Raw genomic sequence first — 21,211 nt, 5'->3', positions numbered from 1 at the left:
AGAAGCAGGAGTGTCCCCAGGGAAAGGAGGAGCCTGGGGGGGGCCCTGAGCCCCAGCGTGGGTTGGTAGGGGAGGCCAGCAACCCCCCCGCAAATCCCCCTCCGTGCATGCGCTGCGGTTGCACTGACCTGCCTCAGTTTCCCCTCGCTCTGCTCCCCCCACATCCTCCTGCGAGGTGCACGGAGCGAGGCACAGCGTGGGGAGGGGGCACGGGGCGGGGGGGGGGGACGGGACAGGGCTGAGATGGGGGAGAAAAGGTGCAAAAGCCAAAGGAAACGCCGACGTTGGGTCCCAGTGAATCAGCGCTGCCGTTGCTGTAGTGGGGGGCCCCCCCACAAGTCGGGGTGTGGGGGCTATGGGCTGGCTGGGGGGTGCAGGTGGGTGCTGGGGGGGATGCAGGTGCCAACACATCCGCTGTCGCAGCGAGGGGACCGCAGGCAGCAGCCCGGGGGGGGCAGGTGGGGGCTCTGCAGCCCTGCAGCCCGCTGGGGAGTGGGGGGGACACTCGCTCCCCCCAGCAAAGGGGTTGGGACCTTCCCCCACCCCCGGGGAGGGTTTGGGCATTTCTCCAGGCTGCACGGGGGGGCCGCTCTGCTCAGCCCAGGCCTGGGGCCCCACAAAACCCCAAATCCCTTGGTCCCTCAAACCCCTGGCCCCCATAAATTCCAAATCCTTGGCTCTACAAACCCCAAACCCCTGCCCTCACAGATCCAAACCCCTTGGCCCCATAAAGCCCAAATCCTTGGCCCCACAAACCCCAAACCCTTTGTCCCACAGACCCCAAATCCTTGGCCCCCATAAACTCCAAACCCTTGGTCCCCATAAACTCCAAACCCCTCAAACGCCAAACCCTTGGCCCCCACATACTCCAACTCCTTGGCCCGATGAACCCCAAACCTTTGGCCCCTCAAACCTCAAACCCTTGGCCCCACAGACCCTAAATCCATGGCCCCCACCAACCCCAAGCCCTCGTCCTGCACCGAGCACCCTCCCAGGGCAGGACGAGTTTCTCTCCGAGTGCTCCCTTGAGGCCACATCCTGCCACTGCAGCACCTCCCAAAACTGCTGCCGCACCCCAAAGCGGCGGGTGCTGGAAGACGAAGGGGGGGGGCAAAAAAAAAAGTCAAAATGGGTTTATTTTATAAAAAAAAATTTGTACAATTTTAGTTCCTCTATGAAAAAAAACCAAACCAACCAACAAAACTTCCTACCACTGCCGTAATGCTTTGATCCACTGCAAACTGTAAAAACAAGCTTTTTATATATTAAAAAACAATTTTACATTTTACAATTTTCTACACGCATGCACAAGGTCTCGGCTCTGCGAAAAAAAAAAAAAACCAAAACAAAACCAAAAACGAACGAAAAAGGGTTTATTCTTCTTAAACTCCAAGTGGAAATTCCCCCCTCCCTGGCCGACCCATCCACTCGCACTCACTGAAGTCTTTTTTGCAGTAAAACACCCCAAAATGGGCTCCCAGTGGCAGCAGCACTGATGGAGCCGCAGGGACCAGGGGGGTGAAACCCGGGTCCTTCGGCCTCGAGAGGCTGGAAGATGAGGGGAGCGGCAGGGAGGGGTGAGAAACTCCCCAAAAAAAAGCAATTCCCTGGAAATGGGGAAAGCCAGCGCCGAGCAGCACGGTGCCTGGATGGGGAAGGACCCCCAGGACCCCTCCAGCATCTTAATGTTGTTACTGGTACTTACTGGGGAAGCCCCCAGCCCCTCTGGGGCGGCACACGTGGCCAGTGTGCCCCGGCTCAAGCGTTGCCCCCTCCAAACTCAGACCCTTTTAGTGCTTAGGACAAAACAAATCCAAATCCAAATCCAACCGCACGCCTCCCTGGGATGAAACCTGGCAGCTCCCACGACCAAACCAACCCCCCCCACCCCATACCCAGGACCCCACGAGACCCCCGACCCGGCACAGCCTGCCAAACAACGGAGGCCAGAAGGAAAAAAAAAAAAAAATTGAAAATAAATCCATGAGGTATTTGCGACCTTAACAAAACCAAGGGAAGGCCAAAAGCTTTTGCGTCCCCGCTGGCGAAGCAGCCCCTGCTCGTGGGACCACCATGGGCCACCGGCCACCATGGGACGTTAATTAAGGACCTCACTGAGCCACGAGCCCTCATCCCCTCGCCAGGAACCCCTCGTTTCATTCACCCCGCTGGCTCCGGGTCCAGGATTGGACCCTGAGAGACATTTGAAGCTGCTCTGCCTGCAACCCACGGCCACAGCTCCAGCCGGCACGGGGAAGCCCCACGGAGATGCTGCTGGGACCAGGGACGTGGGTCACCCCGGGAGCAAGGAAACCACTTAAAAAACCCCTTCTGCTTCTCTTCAAAACCAGATTTTCATTCGCTTTTCTTAAGAGCTGAGCATGGAAACCCATCAGCAGAGAGGCGAGGAGGACGTTCCTACAGCCAGGAGCATCGCTGCTCCGGTGTCTTGGATGCCGGGGGAGGATTTCATAGCAGCCACTGATCACGGAGGTGTTTGCAAAATATTCCCCCCCAAAAATCTCTAAGATTAAAAACCAGCCCCAGACGGCAGGTGGTGGTTTAAGGTCCGAGCCAGGACAGTTGCCAGGTAGAAAGCGGGCAAGAGCAGAAGGTCCTTGGGACCTGATGGTGCTTGAAGACGCTGGTGAAGAACATGTAGAGTTAAATTAGCCCTTGAGTTATGGCACCGAAACGCCGTCTCCTTCCTGGCCGTGCCGCCAGCTGTGCCTTCTGGGGGGATGCTACAAGGACCTGGGTTTCGGGGAGGAGGAGGAGGAGGAGGAGGAGGAAGGGGCTCAGCCCACCTCAACGGGGGTCAAGCCGAGGCGGAGGGCGAGTGGTCACAGGTAGGTGATGGAGCCGGGCATGGGTGCTGCTTCCCGGCACCCGCCACAGTTCTGCCCTCGAGCCGTGGCCTCCCTGAGCCCCGGCGGAGACGGGGAGGACGAGACGGAGGGGTGCGGAGATGGTCTTCCCCCCCGCCCCGCCCCCTCTCCATCCCTCTTCAGCTCACACGGAGGTCTCCGACTGCAGCCTCATGACGAACTTGTGCGACTTGGGGTCCACGAACTCCTCCGAGAGCTTGAAGAAAGGGATCTTCTTGGTGCTCACCACCAGGCTGAAGTCCTGGCGCTTCAGCACAAAGACCACCCCATCTTTCAGGCCATTGGTCACCGGCTCCTCGCTGACCAGCGTCCACTGCTTGGCCAGCCAGCGGTCCTTGTGGTACTGGATGGTGGGCCCGGCTGTCAGGTACCGCTCAAGGAACGCCTTGGAGGAGGGAAAGGACATGTGAAAGTCACCTCCCTACGCCTCAGCCTATTTTTTTTTGCAGCCTCAAGCTGCTCGGCAGGTCCTGCAGGAAAAACATCCCCTGCGCGGCTGGTTCCCATCACTGCGTGTTGCTCCCTTGGGGTTACACCCGCTTTTCTGGCTGTATCCCCCAACCCCGTGTTCTCCCGGTGGGATGCTCTCACACAGTGGATATTTTAGACTGGCTCTTAGGAAGGATTTCTTTGCAGAAGGGGTTGTTGGGCGTTGGAATGGGCTGCCCAGGGCAGGGGGGGAGTCCCCATCCCTGGAGGGGTTGAAGAGTCGGGTTGAGCCAGCGCTGGGGGATCTGGTGGAGTTGGGAACGGTCAGGGGGAGGTTCATGGTGGGGCTGGAGGAGCTTCAAGGGCTTTTCCAACCCAGATATTCTGTGAAACCCCCCCTCCCCAAGCCCTCATGCTCTGCACCAAGACCTCAGGCAAAGCTGTGGCCCCATCCCGCCTCGCTGTGCCCCCCCCGCGCACACCTTGGGCGTCATGTCGTGGGTGATGCAGAACTCGAGGTGCTGCAGGATGCTCTCCATGGTGTGGTAGGGCTGCTGCTTGGTGGTGCGCAGGTACTTCTGCATGGCCCGGGCCATGGAGGCGAAGATGGCCTGAGCCGCCTCCCGCGGGTCCATGATCTCCCGGGGGTTCTTCTGATCCTCCTCCTGCAGCCGCTTGATGTGGGTGAAGGCTTCTTCCACCGCCACCACCAGCCTGCGGGAGGAAAGCCACGGACGCAGCTGCAGCGGGGCAGGGTCCGGCCACGGGCGGGGAGATCCCCTGGGCTCGTGGGGAGCCACTCACCACCTGCCCGTGGACGGCAGAAACCCCATTTCCCACCCCAAAAACATTTTGCGGCGAGATCTGGTTGTGTCGCGCAACAGCGGGGATTGGGGTCCCCTCTCCCTCCTGCCAGCACAGCCCCGGGGTGGCGCGATGGGCACCCCACGGGGCACGCGGAGCCCGGGCCCCGCCGCCGGCCCCGTACCTGGCGCGGCGTTTGCGCACCCTGCGCTCGTGCTCCGCCTCCTCGTAGTAATACTCGTTGTGGCTGTTGTCGCGCCGCCGGGCAGCCGCCGCGATGACGGCCCGTGACTGGCCCGTGGAGTTGTTCGTTGTGTTTTCTGCAGGGGGGGGGAAAAAAAAAAAAAGGGAGGTTAGAGAGGGGTTGGGGGGGGTGCTCGATGCTCCCTCTGTCCCGCGGCCAGGCTGCGGCGATCGTGCTCCGGGCTCTCCCGAGCTGAGAGGAGCCTCCGGAGAGGGAAACACAAGGATGGGGAAGGGAAGGAGGAGAACGAGAGGAGAAGCCAAGGGAAGGGGAGCTCACCCTCGCCGAGGGAATAGACTTTAAACCCGGACATTTTCTTGGACAGGACGGATTTTGGCAGGTTGAGGAGGGCAGGGTTGTAGACTGGGAAATCGTGGTAATAGTTCTCCAGGATCCACACGGCCGCTCGCTGGATGCTGCGGGGAGACAGAGCGGGCGCGGCGGCCACCGAGAGCCCCCCGTTAGCCCCGTGCCCAGGGCACACCCAGCCAGGGCACGACAGGGAGGGAGAGACGGACACGAACACCCGTGCGCACCAACGCATGTTGGGGGGGGACGTGCACCCCAAAAACCCCCACCGGCCCCCCGCATACCTGAGATGACCGACGTTGTAGAAGCGGCTGGCGCCGTCGGCGGAGCGCACGGCCTTGAGGGTGAACTGGGGCTGGAGCTGGCGCAGCTCCAGCAGCACCACGGCCAGGTAGTGCACGAAGAGCAGCGCGTCCACCAGCGACACGGCGTACTGCACCACGCCCTGGTAGTTGCGGTCCCGCGAATCCAGGATCCGCACGCCGTAGAAAAGCCAGTAGGAAACGACGAGGAGGAAGACCAGCACCATGAGCAACGCTCGGAAGACGAAGACGCGCGGGAAGAAGGCTTTGGGGCGACGGAAGAAGAGAGCCCAGCTGCCCAGCAGGAGGATGAGGAGTTTGAAGGCCACGGAGATGAAGAGCCCCTCGCAGGGTGTCCCGCAGGGCTCCAGCTCCTCCCGCCACAGCAGCTGGGGCAGGAGCATGAAGGCGAGGGGGGTGAGGAAGGCGAGCAGCGCCAGCGCCCCGGCCAGCGAGACGCCCAGGTGCCGGGAGCAGTCCAGGTGGGCGCTGTCCTCCATGTCCTTGGTGATGCGGGTGATGTCATCGTGCGAGATGCTGTGCTCCGACGTCCCCGTCACCACCGTCGTGGTCTCGCCCCAGTTGTCATCCTGGGGAGGGTGGATGGGAGGGTCACCTTGGGGATGGCTCCGTGTCGCCCCAAATCCCCGCCCCCCCCAGCTCCAGCACCTCCCATCCACCAAACCTCAAAGCCTGGCGCGCTGCCCGGCGCCATCACCCCCATTTTGACAGCGGAAACCTCAGCCTGGGGTGGGGGGAGATGCAGCGATTTGGCCGGGACCCTCGAGGAAACCCTCGGCGGCGGCTCCGTGCCGCGCTCCACCTCTCCGGCGCTGGCGAGAGCAGCTTTGGAAGTGGGAAGCATCCTGCTCCCAGGCAAACCCCCTCATTAGCGGGGCCAGAAGGAACATGCCCGGCTGCCGTCCCAACACACCCTCGCCGCCGCCGCCGCCGCGCAGGCGGGTGCTGCCTCCCCCCAGCAAAATCGACGGCGATCCGGCAGCTCAGGGCGCCGGACAGGTCTCCCACTGCCTCCAAAAATCCCCCCCACTCCAGCCAGAGGGGCACAGAAACCACCTGTCCCCATTTGATTCCTTCCCAGCTAAAACGTGGGGTTTCAGTGGAGGGAGATGTTGCCAAAACCACCACCCCAGCGCAGCCACGGGTCTGTCCATCTGTCCGTCCTCTCGCTCAGACTTTCCCATTCTGTTTTCCAGCACTTTGGCATCCCTCAAACTCGGGGTTTTATCGTATCATCATTTTTCCCCCTTAAATTTCCACAGAAAAGCCAGCAATTTCATTCCAAACAGCAAAATAAAGCCACAGTCTGGGGCTTTCTGGAGGGATGGGAAGCAGAGGAGGGTCCAGGAGGAGCCTGTCCCCAGGTAAACCCAGGCTGCCATCGGCTCGCTCCGGCCACGGCTGGACCGGGCAGGCTCAGCTGCCGGCATCGTGGCCACCACAAACCCCGGCCTCTGCCGGCGCCGATTCCTTGGTGGGGGAAGATGAAAAGAGCCAGAGCTGCCTGCGTAGGTGGCTGGGAGATGATTAAAGCCAAGGACCGGGCTCCAAGGCGGCCGGAGGAGTCCCAGCACCCAGCGTGGGGGCACGGCAGAGCCCCCCCTGTGGGACCACTCGCCGGTGTGATCCCGCTGGGAGCCGGGCCGGGGTTCTTACACCTTGGCACGGCCGAGCCGGCGTCGCCCGCGGGTGCCGAGCGAGGAGCTGGAGCTCATCCCCAGCGAGAGGAACCCCAAGGATTGGATCCCCCCGGGGTGTTTTCCACCCTTGCCCACCCCGGCTGCTTCCCCGGGGCGCCGCGACAGCCGGTCCCCTTTTCATTTGCACCCGCGCCGCCCGCCCGCCCTCCCCGCCGGCACCGCTCGCCGCAGCCCGTCCGCCAGCCATGGGCCAGCCCGACCGGCTCGACCGGAGCACCAGGCGTGCCGGGAGCCCCCGCGCCCCGCCGGCAGCTCCCACCCTCGGCAGCATCCCCGCCACGGGGCAGAGATGCCAACCCCATTCCTCCCCCTGCCGCCCAACTCACCCTCTCGTCCCCCCGAGTCGATTCATTGTCCAACAAGGGCTCGCCTGGCGCTTGGATGGTCACCGACTTGTCCCCGCGGCTCCCGTCCCGGCTTTTGGAGCGATGTCGGTCCCGCCGGTCCCTGGAAAGGCAAGAGAGGGGAGTGGGGTGGGTGCGCGGGGGGTGGCAGCACCCACTGGGGCCAGGGGACGCACCGACCCCTCACCTGTGCTTGCGGGAGCTGCGGGAATGCCCGGACTTGTAGGAATATCCCGAGTACTGCGACTCATTGTCCATGGTGTCGGAGCGCCGGGGCTTGTGCCGCTCCACGCCGAGGGGCTTGGGTCTCCCCGGCCCCGGGACAGCGGCCAGGGCCTCCTTCAGAGGGGGCTTCTTCAGGCCCAGGGGCACCTTCAAGAAGTCGACCGTCACCTTGAGGGACTCTATTTTGATCACCTGGTTGGGCTCGTTTCAGGAGAAATCGGCTCGCCTGCCTGCAGAGGCGAAGGGGAGGGTCAGTGGCGGCTCAGCAGCATCCCAGCGATCGCCCGGGGGTCCCGGTGAGCAGCCCCTCGCCCACCACCCACCCCATCCCTGCACCGCCATGGCTCTAGCCTGGTGGCAAACGGCCACGGGACTTCAGCAGGGAAAGGGAATTTGGGTCACTTTGGGGCATTTTCTATTTTATCCCATGCCCAAGCTGGGGCCGGGATGGCCACCTTCCCCTTTACTACAATTCTGCATGATTAGCTTCTGTTTTGGGTGATTTACACTTTAATTAATATCACAATTATTAACTGCCAAGAGAGTGCCTAGGGTGGGGGCCAAAAAAAAAAAAAAGGAATGAATAATTGGGCGCAGGCAAAGTTTCAGGCCCATCTCGCAGCGCGGGGCTCTGCCCGGACACGTTTCCCAGCACGGAGCCGGGATCTCACACCCAGGAGATGGGCGCAGGAGTCCCGGTTTCTCGAGGAGCATCTCTTGGCTCCGGCTCCCCTCGCAGCGACAGCCTGAGCTGGGGAGAACTGGGGGCTGCTGGGGGCTGCGGGGAGCTCCCAGGCTGCCGGGAGCCACCGCGGTGGCTCCGAGGATGGAACCGCTGGCCTGGGCCACCTGGATGGGTCCACGGTTGCCAGGCTGGCTCGGAGCAGATACCATCCCCCTGCGCGCTGACTCACGCTGCCGCGGCGTTATTCGCCAACCCCAGACTCCCATTAGAGCCTCCTGCGGGCGCACACGTATATAAATATACACACGCGCGTGCGGGGCACCCACCTACGCCCACTTCTGGGGTCGGATCTCTGCTGCGTGGGGAAAATAACGTCATGCTGAGCTCCCCACTGGTTTTGGAGAGTCTCAAGCTGCTCACAGCCCCAACGTGGGTTCGGGGCTGCCTGGCCGGGGTCTGTGATCCCACCGGGGAGAGGACCCGGGTACAGACGGGAGCCAGTGGTGACATCCCCCCCATCCTGGGGGACGCTGGACCCCGTCAGAGGGGTCCTGCCAAATCCTCCTGCCCACACCCTAAGGGTGCTGGGGGGCTGCGGGCATTAGGCACCCCCCAGAGCCCCCAAACACCCCTTCCCAGCCAGCACCGCTGTGTTTGGGGGTGGGCCTGTGCCAGGTTACCACGGAAATGCCATTTCGACCAAATAAAACCCAAACGTCTTTTGGCCTCTTTTCCAAGGCCTCAAAGAGGGGGAGATGGGGTCGAGGAGGCAAAAATGCAGGGGGGGGGTGGGGGGGGGATGCTTTTGTCCCAGATGCTGGATGCTCACACATTTATCACTATGGAAACAAAAGCCCCCCCCACGCCGGTTGTCTAGGAGATGGCAACAGGGCCGGGAACTCGTCCCAGCATCCCCAGCGAGCGATGGGGGAAGGGGCCGGGAGAGAAAGGACCCCCCTGCGCCCCCCCCCAGCCTCCTGCCAGCCCCCCCCCCCTCTTCTGGGCTTTGTTTGCAGGCAGGGATCAGGTTTCTGCTGGGAACAATACCGGGCCTCGGTCATCGGCGCAGGGGGCCTGGGACTGGTTTGTCCCCAGTCCAGTCCATTAACACCATTAGGAGGTGGATACTGGGGCGGGGGCCGGACGGGGGGGACTCACCGGCGGGGCGGTGCGGGAGGTCAGGGCGCGGCGGGTGCAGGCGGGTGGTGTCCCCCGTCCCGGCGGTCACCGAGGCACTTGGGGCATCCTGAGGCTCCGGCGGGGTCGGCATCCAGCTGGCAGGCGCTGGAGGGGGGCTGCGCATGGGGGGGTCGCTCACGGGACGGGCGGCCGTGCCGGGGCTCTGCGGTCGAGCTGGGGGAAGCAAGAGAGAAGGAAATGAGGAGCCAAGCATCCAGGCATCCCCTCCCCAGGGACCGGGACCACGTGTGGGCCGTGGCCCAGCCACGTGTCACACCGGGCGCTGAATCCCTTGTCCCGCGGGTCACCCATCCCGGTGCCCTCTGGGGGTATTGACCCCCCCGAGAGCTCTTTGCGTGGCCTTGACCCCTGGTGAGCACCCGAGAAAAGCGATGGGCAGGGGAGGGTGGGCTGGACACCACGACAGCCCAAAACCTGCCCCGGCATCGCATCCACATCACACCAGCACCCTGCCCCGTACCCCAGCGCCCTCCCCGAGGTGTCCAGAGCCAGGCTGAGCACCGCTCCCACGCCCCCCCCAGCCAGGCCAGGAGAGGCGAAGCCAATTTATCAGCCGAAATCAAGACAGGGTTTGCCAACACAGCCCGTGGATTTAAGGCTCCTTGGCAACCGGTATCCCACGGCCAGTAGCCACACTTCAAGTTCACCCCCGAGTCCCGGCGCCGTCCAGCTCCCAGAGGCAAAGCCGGAGCCTGGAGGTGAAGGTCGATGCGTTCAGAGGGAGAACAAGGGACGCGCTTCCGAGGGCGGCGAGCGAGGAGCCCCGGGAACGGCTGCAGAGGGCCACGACGAGCCCGGCCCTTCAATCGCTGGCTGGCAACGGGGCCGAGGTTACGGGCAGAGGCTCTGGGGCCCGTTCCCAGGGATGGTTTGCTCCGGCGTGATCCACCGATGAACCACGAGCGACCTCCGCATCCGGACCAGGGCTCGGCTCCGGCCGACGAGGACCCTCCGTCTTGCCGGTACCAAAACGGCTGAATTTTCTCCCCATCAAAGGCTGGCGGGGGCGGTGGGGGGAGGAATAACCCCCAACCCAGCAATTCTGCAAAGGTTAATTTGTAAATCAAGCAGCCATCCCGCAGGTCGCTGGAGCTGGGAGCTCCTTGTCCTCCTGTCCCGTGGCCGCTCTGGTGCTGGCAGAGCAACTTGGCCGCTCCGGTGGGGAAGAAAGGGATTTTTTTTTTTTTTTGGTGGTTTGCCCGGTGGAGTGGGGAAAGCCGGTTCGGCAGCACGAGGTGCTCAGGTGGAGAGGCTGGCAGCGCCTGCCTCGTCTCCAGGAGAAGCGGCTTCGCCTTCCCGAGCCCTCAGAGACGCGGAGCAACCGCCGAGGGCTGGGAGCGAGAGCCAGACGCATGCAAACGAGGAGGAAAACTCACATTTTTAATAGCGAGGTGATTAACCATCAGAACAAACTCCCCAGGGGAGGAGAGGATTTGCCATCTCTTGACATCTTCAAGTCCAGACTGGATGGTTTCTCGGGATGATGCTGGAGCACATCACAGGGTTCAAAGCAGAGAGAGCTCGGCTGGGGCTTCGGGGCGGCCAGAAAAGCCGCTGCCGCCGTCTCTTCTGCCTTTGAGTCCACAAACCTCAAACACGAACCATCTTTTGCATTCAAATGCTCAAAAAATAGATCCAAGCGTTTCTAGACGAAAAAGCTTTCTTATTTCAAACAGCTCCAGGGCAAATCCCAAGAGGGAAATCCTCTCCTCCCATCCCCAGCGAGGCAGCGTGCCCCTCGGACCGGGCAGCACGTGGCTCTCTCCCCGCGTTATTCAGCACTGAGACCTCACAAGAGCCGGACACGACGTTCGCTGGAGAAAAACCCGCTTTGAGCAAAGGGCAGAGGGAGAAATCAGCGGCTGAACAACTTCTGTCCCGGCCAAGAGGGTTGGGACCGACCCGGCTGCCTTCACGCTGGAGCAGATCAGCGAGCGTCCACCCGTTCCCGTGCCAGAGCTCAGCGATTTACGCCACCGGTGCTCTTTTTCCAGCACCTGCAAATCTAGATCAATTAAATAAATACCAGCATTGAGTCAGGATGCTCTAATGTGGTTACGAGAGGGGTGTGAACGTGGCCCTTCGCACACCGGCGATAGCTGGTTTCCCACCGCCGGGGCCAAGCAGGAGCAGAAGGAAACATCAGCCACATCTGCGCCGCTGTTTCCCTGCTGGACCCAACAAGCGTTGTGGCAACTGGGAAACTGAGTCACGGAGCGGGCCAGGAGGACCCTGCGGTCCTGGATTCCCAGCACATGACTCCACCGCTGTTTATCCTCCCAATAAGCCCGGGAGGGCTGGAAGCGCCGCTCTGCCCGTGACAGAGATGGGGAAACTGAGGCACACCGCCAGCCGGAGCCCGTGGCTGTTTATGGACAGGCAGAAAACCTAACGCGAGCCTCAGCCTTGCCTCACACCATCATTTTTGGGCTGTCCTCCCTCACCGCGCCGACACCGGGGAGGTTGGCCCGGGGACCCCCTGAGCAGTGATGCCCACGGTGGGGATGCCGCCGGGACCAGCCTGGGAACGGGAGGCACCTCCCAGCCCCGGCACACGGGTTTGCCAAGCGCCCAGCTACACATTTGCCTGCTTGGCTACACCAACACGCCTTGCTGCCTCCACACAATAGGAGCCTTCCCTGGCCGGCCACCACCGCGCTCCCCCACTGGCCACCGGCCCCTCGAGGAAGCGGGAGGTGGCCGGGGGGGGGATGGAGCAGTGGCCGTATTTCACGTAAGCACCAAATGCTGGGAGACGGAGGAAGGTGCCAGCACCGGGAGCTGGGTGCCCACGGGTGACCCACAAAGAGCAGAAGGTGGGTGCACAGCTACAACAAAACCCCACGGGTGCTCCTGCTTGGACTGGGGGGGCAGACGGGCTCCCCCGGCAGGAGCTGGGGGGTCAAAGCAGATCCCCTCTGCCACGTCTGGGCCCCAAGCACCGACCGTGCACCATCCACCGAGGAGCCAGGGAGAGGCCGCCAAGGCAATTCGCTGCCTTCCCCCTCTTCGCACGCCCCCTCCGAAGCACAAACACCAACAGTTTTCCTTCCCTTCTCCCCGGGCCGTACCCAGCCCCGCACCTCCTCTCGGCTGAGGCTTCCCAGCGAGCTCACGGCGCATCCCTCAACCCAGAGGCTGCTCCACTCCTTTCCACGGGCGAGTCCCCCCGTGTCGGGCTGGGAAAGCGGCCGCCCCCGTCCCCCAGCCGCTGCTGGGCGGAATCCACAAACTTCCAGCTCTTTGGTCCGTTGGCACGACCGGGCGCTTCAGAGGGACGCGGGAAAGGCCCATGGGAAGCCCGAGTGGCTTAATCCAACTCCCCCACGGGGTCTCATTCTGCTCTCAAATTGCTCAGCGTCAGCTTGGATGCAGAAGGTTTAATATCCCTTCCAAACTGCCAGCTTTAATTACGATTGCTCGGGATTGTTACAATATCCACAGGAACGTCCAGTCCCTCGAGCGCTCGGTCCCCACCAAGTTTCCTCCAGCAGGGAAGTGCCACTGTGTGACTACGGGACAAATCCCAACCTTTCACCCGGCATTTCAATCCCGTTGTGTGTCCGGGAGAGCGATGGAGGTCGCAGCCGCATCGGGCGGCGGGGATGGACTAGCTGCCTCCGCGCAGGTAAAAATGACTGCACCGAGATCTAGAACCAGAGGGAGAAAAAAAAAAAATGTACAAAACCCAGGGATTTGCATGAGAACAGGGCTCGATGCAAAGAGAAAGGTATTTGCATTGCAAAACACGCCGGCACCAAGGGATCCTAACTGCAGCCCTACAGCCAGCTGCACTCCTTGCCCGCTCATCTCTGCCTTCCCGGGGCTCAGCACCTAGCGCGGGGGCTCAGCCCGCACCCCAAATCCTCGCACCCCCATCATCCGCCCCGGCCTGAGCTCGTGGGGAGCACTCGGGGCTCCCCAGGAAGACAAGCAGCAGCTTCACCCTCGTGGTTTCTGGCGCTGGGTCCAGGCGGAGGTGGGGTGGCACCGTGATGTCCAGCCCATCGCCAGCTCCTCCGCTGCCCCCATCACACCTCCCTGTCCCCTCCTGCTCCCACCGCCCCTCCAGCCACACCAGCGGCACCTCCGGGTGGGATGTCGGCATGAAGGGACAAACCTATGGATCCCAGATCGCATCCCGGAGTCCCGGGATCCCGCAGTCCCAGGCTGCTTCTCCGGTGGTCACCAGCATCCGAGCGGGGCCAGGGCGAGCCGAGGAGGCGCAGGGCTTCGCGCTCGAGCTTTGGGCTGTTACTTTCCTTTCAGCGCGTTCTCCAAGAGCATCGTTGGAAGCTCTGTCCCCAAAGAGCTGCAGCAACACCCAAAAACGCCAGTTCTGACCCCAAAGGGCCACCCGCAGCACAAACGACTGCGCTTTTATAGCTCGGCTCCATCAGCTCCAGGTGCCTAAGACTTAACCCTCCTAAATCTGCAGCGGGCAGACAGCATTATCCGTGTCTCGGAGCCTGGAAAAGCAGCGCAGAGATGGGATCCGTGGGGGTCAGGCGAGGGAAAAAACCCCTCGCGTGGGGTCTGGCTGGTCCCGCAGCGCCGGTGCCACGATGCCCCCGGGTCCGAGCGCTCACGGCTCCATCGCTGGCACTCACACGGGGGTGGCCGGGGAAGGCAGTGAAACCCCCAGGTTTTCTCGGAGGCCCCCTCCCAAGCATCCTGCCCGGACAATAAAGCCATAAAGCATCTGCCAGCCGTGCCGACCCTCCGCAAACAGACCCGAAATTTAAAATTTAGTCGGAGCGAAGAGCTGAGGCCTGCCTGACGCCAGGGAGATGGGCTCCCTGCCTTCCCCCCAGCCCCATTGTCTGCGAGCTGATGAAAACAAGAAACCACATTTGATCGTTCAAACGGCTGAAGGGAGCCCAGGGGGAGCACGGGGGTGGGCAGGCGGTGCCCCCCGCCCCGTGCCCATCCCGGGGGCCCGTGCCTCCACGATGGGGGTTGCCCACGAGACCCGGCGACCCGCAACCCTAAAACAAACCCCCCACGGTCCAACAGCCAGGCGAGGAGCCATCGCCGGCTCCAATGAAGTCGTCTGCTAATTAAATCAGCCGGTCTCACCCTGAGCTCTCCCCCCCCCCCAGCACAAAGACGGTGTAAATACGCAGGAGAAGCCGGGCTGCGCTGAGATCGCATCTGACTCAGGCTGCCTCGGAGCCCAGCTCAGTCCCAACACAATCCCGAATTGCGGTGATTAAGCAACAGCCGTCCCCAGAGGCTCTGTGAAGATAATATTTAATTTTTTTTTTTTTTTTTTTCTTAACCTCCGCCTCAGTTATTATACCAAGGCCTGGGGGAGGGAAACAGACTCTACGCCCTCTCCCAAGGAAATAAAGCCTCTCGCCCCAGACAGAGCAGCAGGGCCGATGTCTGAGCCCGGCGTGGAGCAGAGGGAACTCCCTGTTGGCTCAGGGCGCTGTGCCAGGCCAGGACCAAGATAAACCGGCTCAGAATCCGGCCGGGTCTCTCGCAGAAGCAGGTGAGCGTGCTGGCGGGGACAGGCGCAGCGGGCAGACCCCGTCCCGCAGCAGGAGCATCGGCCCTTTTCACCTCCTCATCCTCAGAGCAGCCACCCAGCCCCTCGCAGGGGTGTGGGCACCCCATGGGTGCCCCACCCTTGTCCCCCAGCCGCTGCCACGGTCACCCTGCGGCGGGCAGGATCAAACCCAGCGCTTACACCCGCGTCGGGCACAAAGGGCTCGGAGGCCAACGGGCGGTTGACCGCAGCGGGGCAACTTGGCTAGTAAACCCCAGAAAAAAGCCACAGGCACCAGTGTCAGGCTACACACAACCCGGGGGGGGGGGGCGGGGGGGGGAACGGGACACCCCCAGCCCCACTGCGTCACCCCCCGGGGAGGCTCCCAAAAAGGGAGCACCCAGCACGCTGGGAGCGGGGCCCATTGCTGGGGGCATCCTCAGCACCCCCCCGCCGCCCCGCCCGGGGACAACCCCCTCACCCCGACCCCTGCTTTAGGGCTGGGGGGGAAAACCCCACCCTGGCAGCCCCGTGGCAGGCAGCGAGGCCCCCCCGGGAGCGGGGCTCGCCGAGCAGCCGCTCCCCGCCTGGCCGCCGGCCCAGGAAAGTCCCCGGCTTCCCAGGCCCTTCCTGCAGGGACGTGCCGAGCCCGGCCCCGGTCCCGCTCCCCGGCCCCGCACCCCGTTTCCCCCCGGTTTCCCGCCCCCCCGCTCCCTCGCCCCGCACTCACCATCGCCGCCGCACCTTTGTGCGCGTCCCCCCCCGCCCCCCCAGCACCAAAATCCCGCGGCTGCTGCTGCTGCTGTTGCTGCTGCTGCGGCGGCGGCGGAGGAGGAGGAGGAAGAGGAGGAGGAGGCGGAGGAAACCCCGAATCCCAGCGGAACGGCTCCCCCCCCCCCCCCCCCCCCCCCCAAGCCCCGCTCCGGTGCGCCCGGCCCCGGCCCCCCCCTCCCGCCGCTGTTCCCGGCCGCTCCCCCCGCGCCGCCCATTGTCTCCGCTCCGCGCTCCCGGCGCCCCTCCGGGGCCATTGTCTTTGGGGGGGGACACACACACACGCACACAGGACCCCCGGCTTCCTCCCCCCGCCACACCCCCCCCTTCCGACGTGCAGCTTGGGTTCTTAAGATAAGGGCGGGGGGGGGGGATGCCCCAGGGGGTCCCCACTGCTGGGGGGGGTGATGCTCAGGGTTAAGACCCCCCCCCCCCCGGGTTCATCACTCGTGCATGGGGGTCACCATGTCCCCCAAGTATCCCCCCGCACCCAGGCACGAGCATGGCCACACCAGAGGCGGGGGGGGGGGTGGAAGGACGAGCCCTCACCCTGGCTGAGGTGCCCCCCGAAAAGGGGTAACAGCCCGCGGGGTCCCGCTCCTCCTCCTGCCTTTGTGCCGTGGGTTTTGTTTTGGGGTGGGGGGGTAAGGACACGCCTGTGAACAAGAGGCTCCCCGCGGCCCTTGGGTGCCCCCCACCCACCCAAACCGGGCCTATCGCCCCGGTCTGGCTCTGGCCACTCGTGTGCCCGGGTGGAGGGTCCCGCCGTGCCCCGGTACGTGGGAACAGCCCGGGGCCAGCCCCAACCCTCTGCCCCGGGGGGGTGGGAGCACCTGGAAGACCCCCCCCCCGTTCCCAGCTTCTGCTCCCCAGGGAGAAGGTGGGACGGGGTGGGGGGGACACACCTGCAGATGCCCCCCTTGGCAGAGGGAGCCCCGGGGGGGGGGGGGGGCTGGAAAGGACAGGGCTGTGCCCCATGTGAGCCCCCCCACGGGTGTGGGGGTCCCTAACGGGGTGTGGGAGGGGGGCTCAGGGCCCAGTGATTTGGGACAGCACCCACGGGAAGGAGCCTGTGCTCTCGGGGTGCACTCGTGGCAGCAGGGGTGCTGGGAAAGGGGGGGGGGGCACTGCTGAGAGAGGGGGGTCCCAGCCCCCCCACCTGCTCCAGAGGGAGGGACCCCCAAATCACCCCTGTGCCCCCCCACCCCAGGGGTCAGGGACCCCCGCACAGAGTGTCCCAAAAAGCCGGTTCCTCCATCGGGCAAGGCCAGAACATGTGGGAGCCCCCCACGCACCCCCCAAAGCGTGGGGGTCCCCGCGGCGGGGGCGCATCACCTGCCCGGAACAGCCGGGCCGGGCCGCCGGGCGCTTTATATCAATGAGCGAGGCTGGGAACGGGCCGGGCCCGCCCCCCCGCGCGGCCCAATGGCGTGCGGCGCTCGGCCCCCGGCGCACGCCATTGGCTGGATTTAAATGGATTGTTTTTCCTTAATGGGGAGGAGGGTTTGGGGCGGGAGGGAGCGATGGGGCAGGGGCAGGGGCAGGGGCAGGGGCAGGGGCAGGGGCAGGGGCAGGGGCAGGGGCAGGTCCTGGCACAGAATCTCAGAATCATCTGGGTTGGAAAAGCCCTTGAAGCTCCTCCAGCCCCACCATGAACCTCACCCTGACCATTCCCAACTCCACCAGATCCCTCAGCGCTGGCTCAACCCGACTCTTCAACCCCTCCAGGGATGGGGACTCCCCCCCTGCCCTGGGCAGCCCATTCCAACCCCCAACAGCCCCTTCTGCAAAGAAATCCTTCCTAAGAGCCAGTCTGACCCTGCCCTGGCGCAGCTTGAGGCCATTCCCTCTTGGCCTGCCGCTGGGTCCTTGGCTCAAGAGACTCCTCCCCCCTCTCTGCACCCTCCTTTCAGGGAGTTGCAGAGGGCCAGGAGGTCTCCCCTCAGCCTCCTCTTCTCCACACTAAACCCCCCCCAGGTCCCTCAGCCGCTCCCCATCAGACCTGTGCTCCAGACCCTGCACCAGCTCCGTTGCCCTTCTCTGGACACGCTCGAGTCATTCAATGGCCTTTTTGGGGTGAGGGGCCCAAAACTGAACCCACTCATCGAGGGGCGGCCTCCCCAGTGCCGAGAGCAGGGCTCACATCCCTTCCCTGGCACAGCTCAGCCCATGTGTTTTGGGTCCTTCTGGGTCACCTCCCCGCCAACCCCATACACCCGGGCACTGGGCGGGTGGTGTCCGGCAACATCCTCTCAGCAGCATCTGGAGCTGCGTGGCCCAGGCTGAGCTTGGTGAGAGCTGCTGGGTCAGAGAGGAGGGCAGGAAGGACAGAGCTCGGGGTGCCTTGGGAGGGACCCCCTGAGCCTGGCCAGCTTCTTTCTGCTTTTTTTATTGAGAGTTCTGGCTTTCATGGAGGAGTCCCTCCAGGAGCCATCGTTGCCTCACTCAGCTCAGCCGGTGACACTTATCCCACTGTGTGTTTTCCTACCTTAGCTCGGCTCCACGCCGCAGTGGTCACGGGGATGCCCAGCCCTCAGTTCCCTGTGGTGGCCTGAGCAGCCCCGGGATGCTCCAGGTCCCTTTCCACCTCCACCCACAAAACGTCAGGGAGACACGATGCTGCGTCCTGCACCAGCCGTGGAGACCTGAGGGAGGTGGGTCCCGGCCTGTGCTGGTCCCCTGGCTCCTGGCACAGAGCTGGGGGTCAGTGCCCCCCCTTTTCACGTGGCTCCACGGGCTGTGTGAGACGCTGGGGCAGCCTTGAGGTGTAACCCTGGGGGTGCTGGACCTGTGCCCAAGTTTGGGTCCTTGTGACCCAGCAGGATTTGGGGATCGCTGCTGGGTGTGGGCCCCCTCTGCTCTCCCTTCCCCCTGCAGCCACCTGCCCCGGGCTGTCCTCTCGCTCCCGCTCCTGCTCTAGGAGTGATTAATGGGTGCTCGGAGCTCATTCCTGGCCAGCTGGGGTTGCTGGAGCCTCCCTGCCATCTGGGAAGGGCCGCATTGTTCCACCTTGTGATTTACAGGGACGGTCCCCTCCCTCCGCACCCTGCTCTGGGGACAGAAGAGCCTGCCTGGCTCTGCAGGGAGCCCAGCCCTGTCCCGTGTGGAGCACCCGGGATCAGCAGAGCCCAGGGTGCTGGGCACTTCCCACCCATCTCCTGGGGCTGAAAGAGTCCCCAGAACCAGCTCTGTCTTGTCTTGTTCTTGGAAATGACCTTCTGCAGAGCAGGGAGGGCCTTGGGCCCATGCAAAGTCCTCGTGCACCCCCCTGAGCAGAGCAGGGGGCGGTTGTGTCCCCTCACACCTGCCGGAGCCCGCTCCTTGCCCAGAGCTGCCCCACCACCCTACACACTGACAACCAGACCCCAGACAGGTCCAACACCCATCCATCCCCAGGCGTCACGGCCGGGCTTCCCTCTCTGCAGGGAGGGGGGCAGAGGCTCCGGGTAGATAACCCCGGAGATTAGGCGTCCTAGAAAGCAGGGTGCAGGGTGGCCGGCCTCTCCCTGCCCTGGGCAGGATCAGCAGCATCTCACCCATCCCCACAGATATTTGTCTGACCTGTCTGCAAGCCCTGGGGCCACAGGACTCAGGCGATTGTGCCAGACCCTCCTCGGCCCGCTGGCCCTCCTCTCCCAGCGCCGTGCGCTGCGGACCCTGCTCGGGGTGGGGGACACGCGGGTCTCCAGCTCGCCCCACTGCGCCGGCTCTTGCCACGTTGCTCTCTGGTCTCTGTCCAGACGGGCTCTTTATCTCTGCCACGCGATCGCCGGCACGAGGCATCCGATGGCTCATTAGCTTCTGCTCCGTGTCTCGAAGGAAGGGATCAGATACGCGCTTTATCTCGTGAGTCCGTCGGCCCTTTTGGGCCAGGGCCTGTCTCTCCAGGCCCGTCTCCGATCAGCATCGCGGCCTCAGGGGACCCTTAGGCTCTAAACCAAGCATGAAATGAGCATTTAAAACGATGGGTCACAGAGGCTGCGTTTGGGAAGGCCCCTGGGTGCTGTTTGTCCCTTGCGCCGGTCCCAGCCCTGCCCGAGAGCCGCAGGGGGTTTGCGGTGGGTCCTGTCACAGGGGACGGGGATGCTCCAGCCGGGGTTGGAGGGATGGGGGTCCCTAGCCTAAGGGGGGTGACGGGGACCCCGTCCTGGGGACCCAGCAGATGGCACTGCCGCCTCGCACAGCCGGGCTGGGGACACAGCTGCTGCCCACTGTGACAGCCCCGCGGGACCAGGGCACACGCAGGCAGCCTGGCCTGGGGCTGCAGGCTGAAACAAGGGGTGTCCTTCCCCCTGCCCAACCCGGGGTGTCACGTCCCGCCTCGGCTACTCCTTTCTGGGGGAGGAAGGGACGGGGAAGGGGGCCGGTAGCCATCCCCACCTCGTCGTCCCCTGGGGTAGGGACATAAAAATGCCGCCGGGCAGAAGCAGCTGAGCAGTTTCATGCGTCTCTGTTTTATCTGCACCTTCAGGACGATTTTCCGTGGGTATTTTTCAAATGGAAAAGCTGCTGTGGGACATTCCTCGCACACACACCTACCTGCGCACCGGGACCAGCGTCCTCCAGAGGCCAGGGGAGGGATGGAGAGATGGAGATGTGTGTGGGGAAGGAGAGAGAAAGGGAAGGAAATAGCTGTGGGACTGGGGAAGGAGTTGGGAAGTGTCACGGAAAACACTCAGGGAGGTAGAGGAGAGGCTGAGCTGCCCGTTACCCTGCCTGCCCGCAAGCACAAAGAGCAGGCAAGGGACCCAATCTGTCGGGGATGACAGCAAGGCCAGAACCAGCAGCTAAATTAGCATGAAGTGTTTCCATTGTGCGAGGCACAATGAGGACCATATGTCAGGGCCGGGGCTGGCAGCCGGAACAACGGGCCCGCAGAGGTTTGGGAGCCGCCGCCGCCGAGCTCGCGCTGCCCTCACCCGATTACCAGCTCCCGGAGAGCGGCCGGGGCTGGGATGGGAACGGTTGAACCTCTCGGCGTGGGGGCTGGTGCTGGAGGGGTTGGGAGGAGAGCTGGGGCTGGGTGCAAGCGGCGGGGACACGGTGCATCCCAAGGGGTGAACACCGGGGAGAAATCCCTCAGCTGGGACAAAAAGGGAGCGCCCAGGTCCCCTCCTGTGCCCCACCAGCCGCTACGGCCCCTGCAGCCCGGTGCAAAGTCTCCCTGCTCCCTCCCCCATGTTTATTATTTCCCCTTTGACGCATCTCTGCTGAGCCAAGCTGCAGCCGAGGCCAATTGATTATATGAAGAAATTTGGAGCAAGTCGGCGAACAGCTGCAACCTGCCCCCAGGGACGCGCGGGAGCGGCGCAGACAAAGGAGACGAGCCGCAAACTTGCTTCCCCGCGTGGCTCAGGGTGGGCTGAGGAAACGGGGCGAGCGCTGGGGGCTCGCAGGGGAGAGGGCCGGGGGACGTGGAGAAGGGGCAGCGGGGGCTCTGCTAGGCAGAGGCGCGGGGTCAGGTGGGGGGTGACTCGGGAGCCAGGGCCACACTGATTTCCCAGGGGTATGCAGGAGAGAGAAGGTGGTTTTATTGGGTGTGTTTGGAGATGCTGATGTCTGGGCCAGATGTCCTCATCCCTTCGCTGTCACCCCAGAGGGACTGGGCCATTCGGGGGCTGCTTGTCCCAGCAAAGCCAAGCTGGGCTCAAACGGTGACCGCAGACCTGCGGAAAGCCCAGGACACGCATCCACCCCGTCCCCGAGCGAGCCCGAGCCCGGCCGGTGCTGGTGGGACTCTTCAGGTGCCAAGAGGACGCGTCCTGGTCCCTTGGCCGGAGGGGAGGGGCACGGCC

General features: G+C 63.8%; 1 protein-coding gene across 2 annotated transcripts; it reads right to left on the bottom strand.

The window, feature by feature from the left end:
- Positions 1-1,356: 1,356 nt before the first annotated feature.
- On the bottom strand, positions 1,357-15,461 carry VANGL2 (VANGL planar cell polarity protein 2). Of its 2 annotated transcripts, none has more exons than XM_074809541.1 (9): positions 15,376-15,461; positions 9,110-9,304; positions 7,229-7,496; positions 7,024-7,144; positions 4,959-5,566; positions 4,645-4,781; positions 4,306-4,441; positions 3,800-4,031; positions 1,357-3,273 (listed from the first exon to the last, which is right to left on the bottom strand). In XM_074809541.1, exons 3-9 carry the CDS (start codon positions 7,297-7,299, stop codon positions 3,013-3,015), a joined length of 1,566 nt encoding a protein of 521 aa, XP_074665642.1. In that variant the 5' UTR covers positions 7,300-7,496; positions 9,110-9,304; positions 15,376-15,461; the 3' UTR covers positions 1,357-3,012. The 2 variants fall into 2 exon arrangements, with proteins under 2 accessions (XP_074665642.1, XP_074665643.1); XM_074809542.1 differs by lacking the exon at positions 15,376-15,461 and adding an exon at positions 12,235-12,355.
- Between the last annotated feature and the right edge of the window lie 5,750 nt (positions 15,462-21,211).

The sequence above is a fragment of the Strix aluco genome, chromosome 30, assembly GCF_031877795.1.
Source record: "Strix aluco isolate bStrAlu1 chromosome 30, bStrAlu1.hap1, whole genome shotgun sequence".
In the NCBI taxonomy this organism is placed as follows: domain Eukaryota; kingdom Metazoa; phylum Chordata; class Aves; order Strigiformes; family Strigidae; genus Strix; species Strix aluco.
Note: the sequence above shows the minus strand (reverse complement) of the source record. Positions and strands in the feature narration are given on the sequence as shown.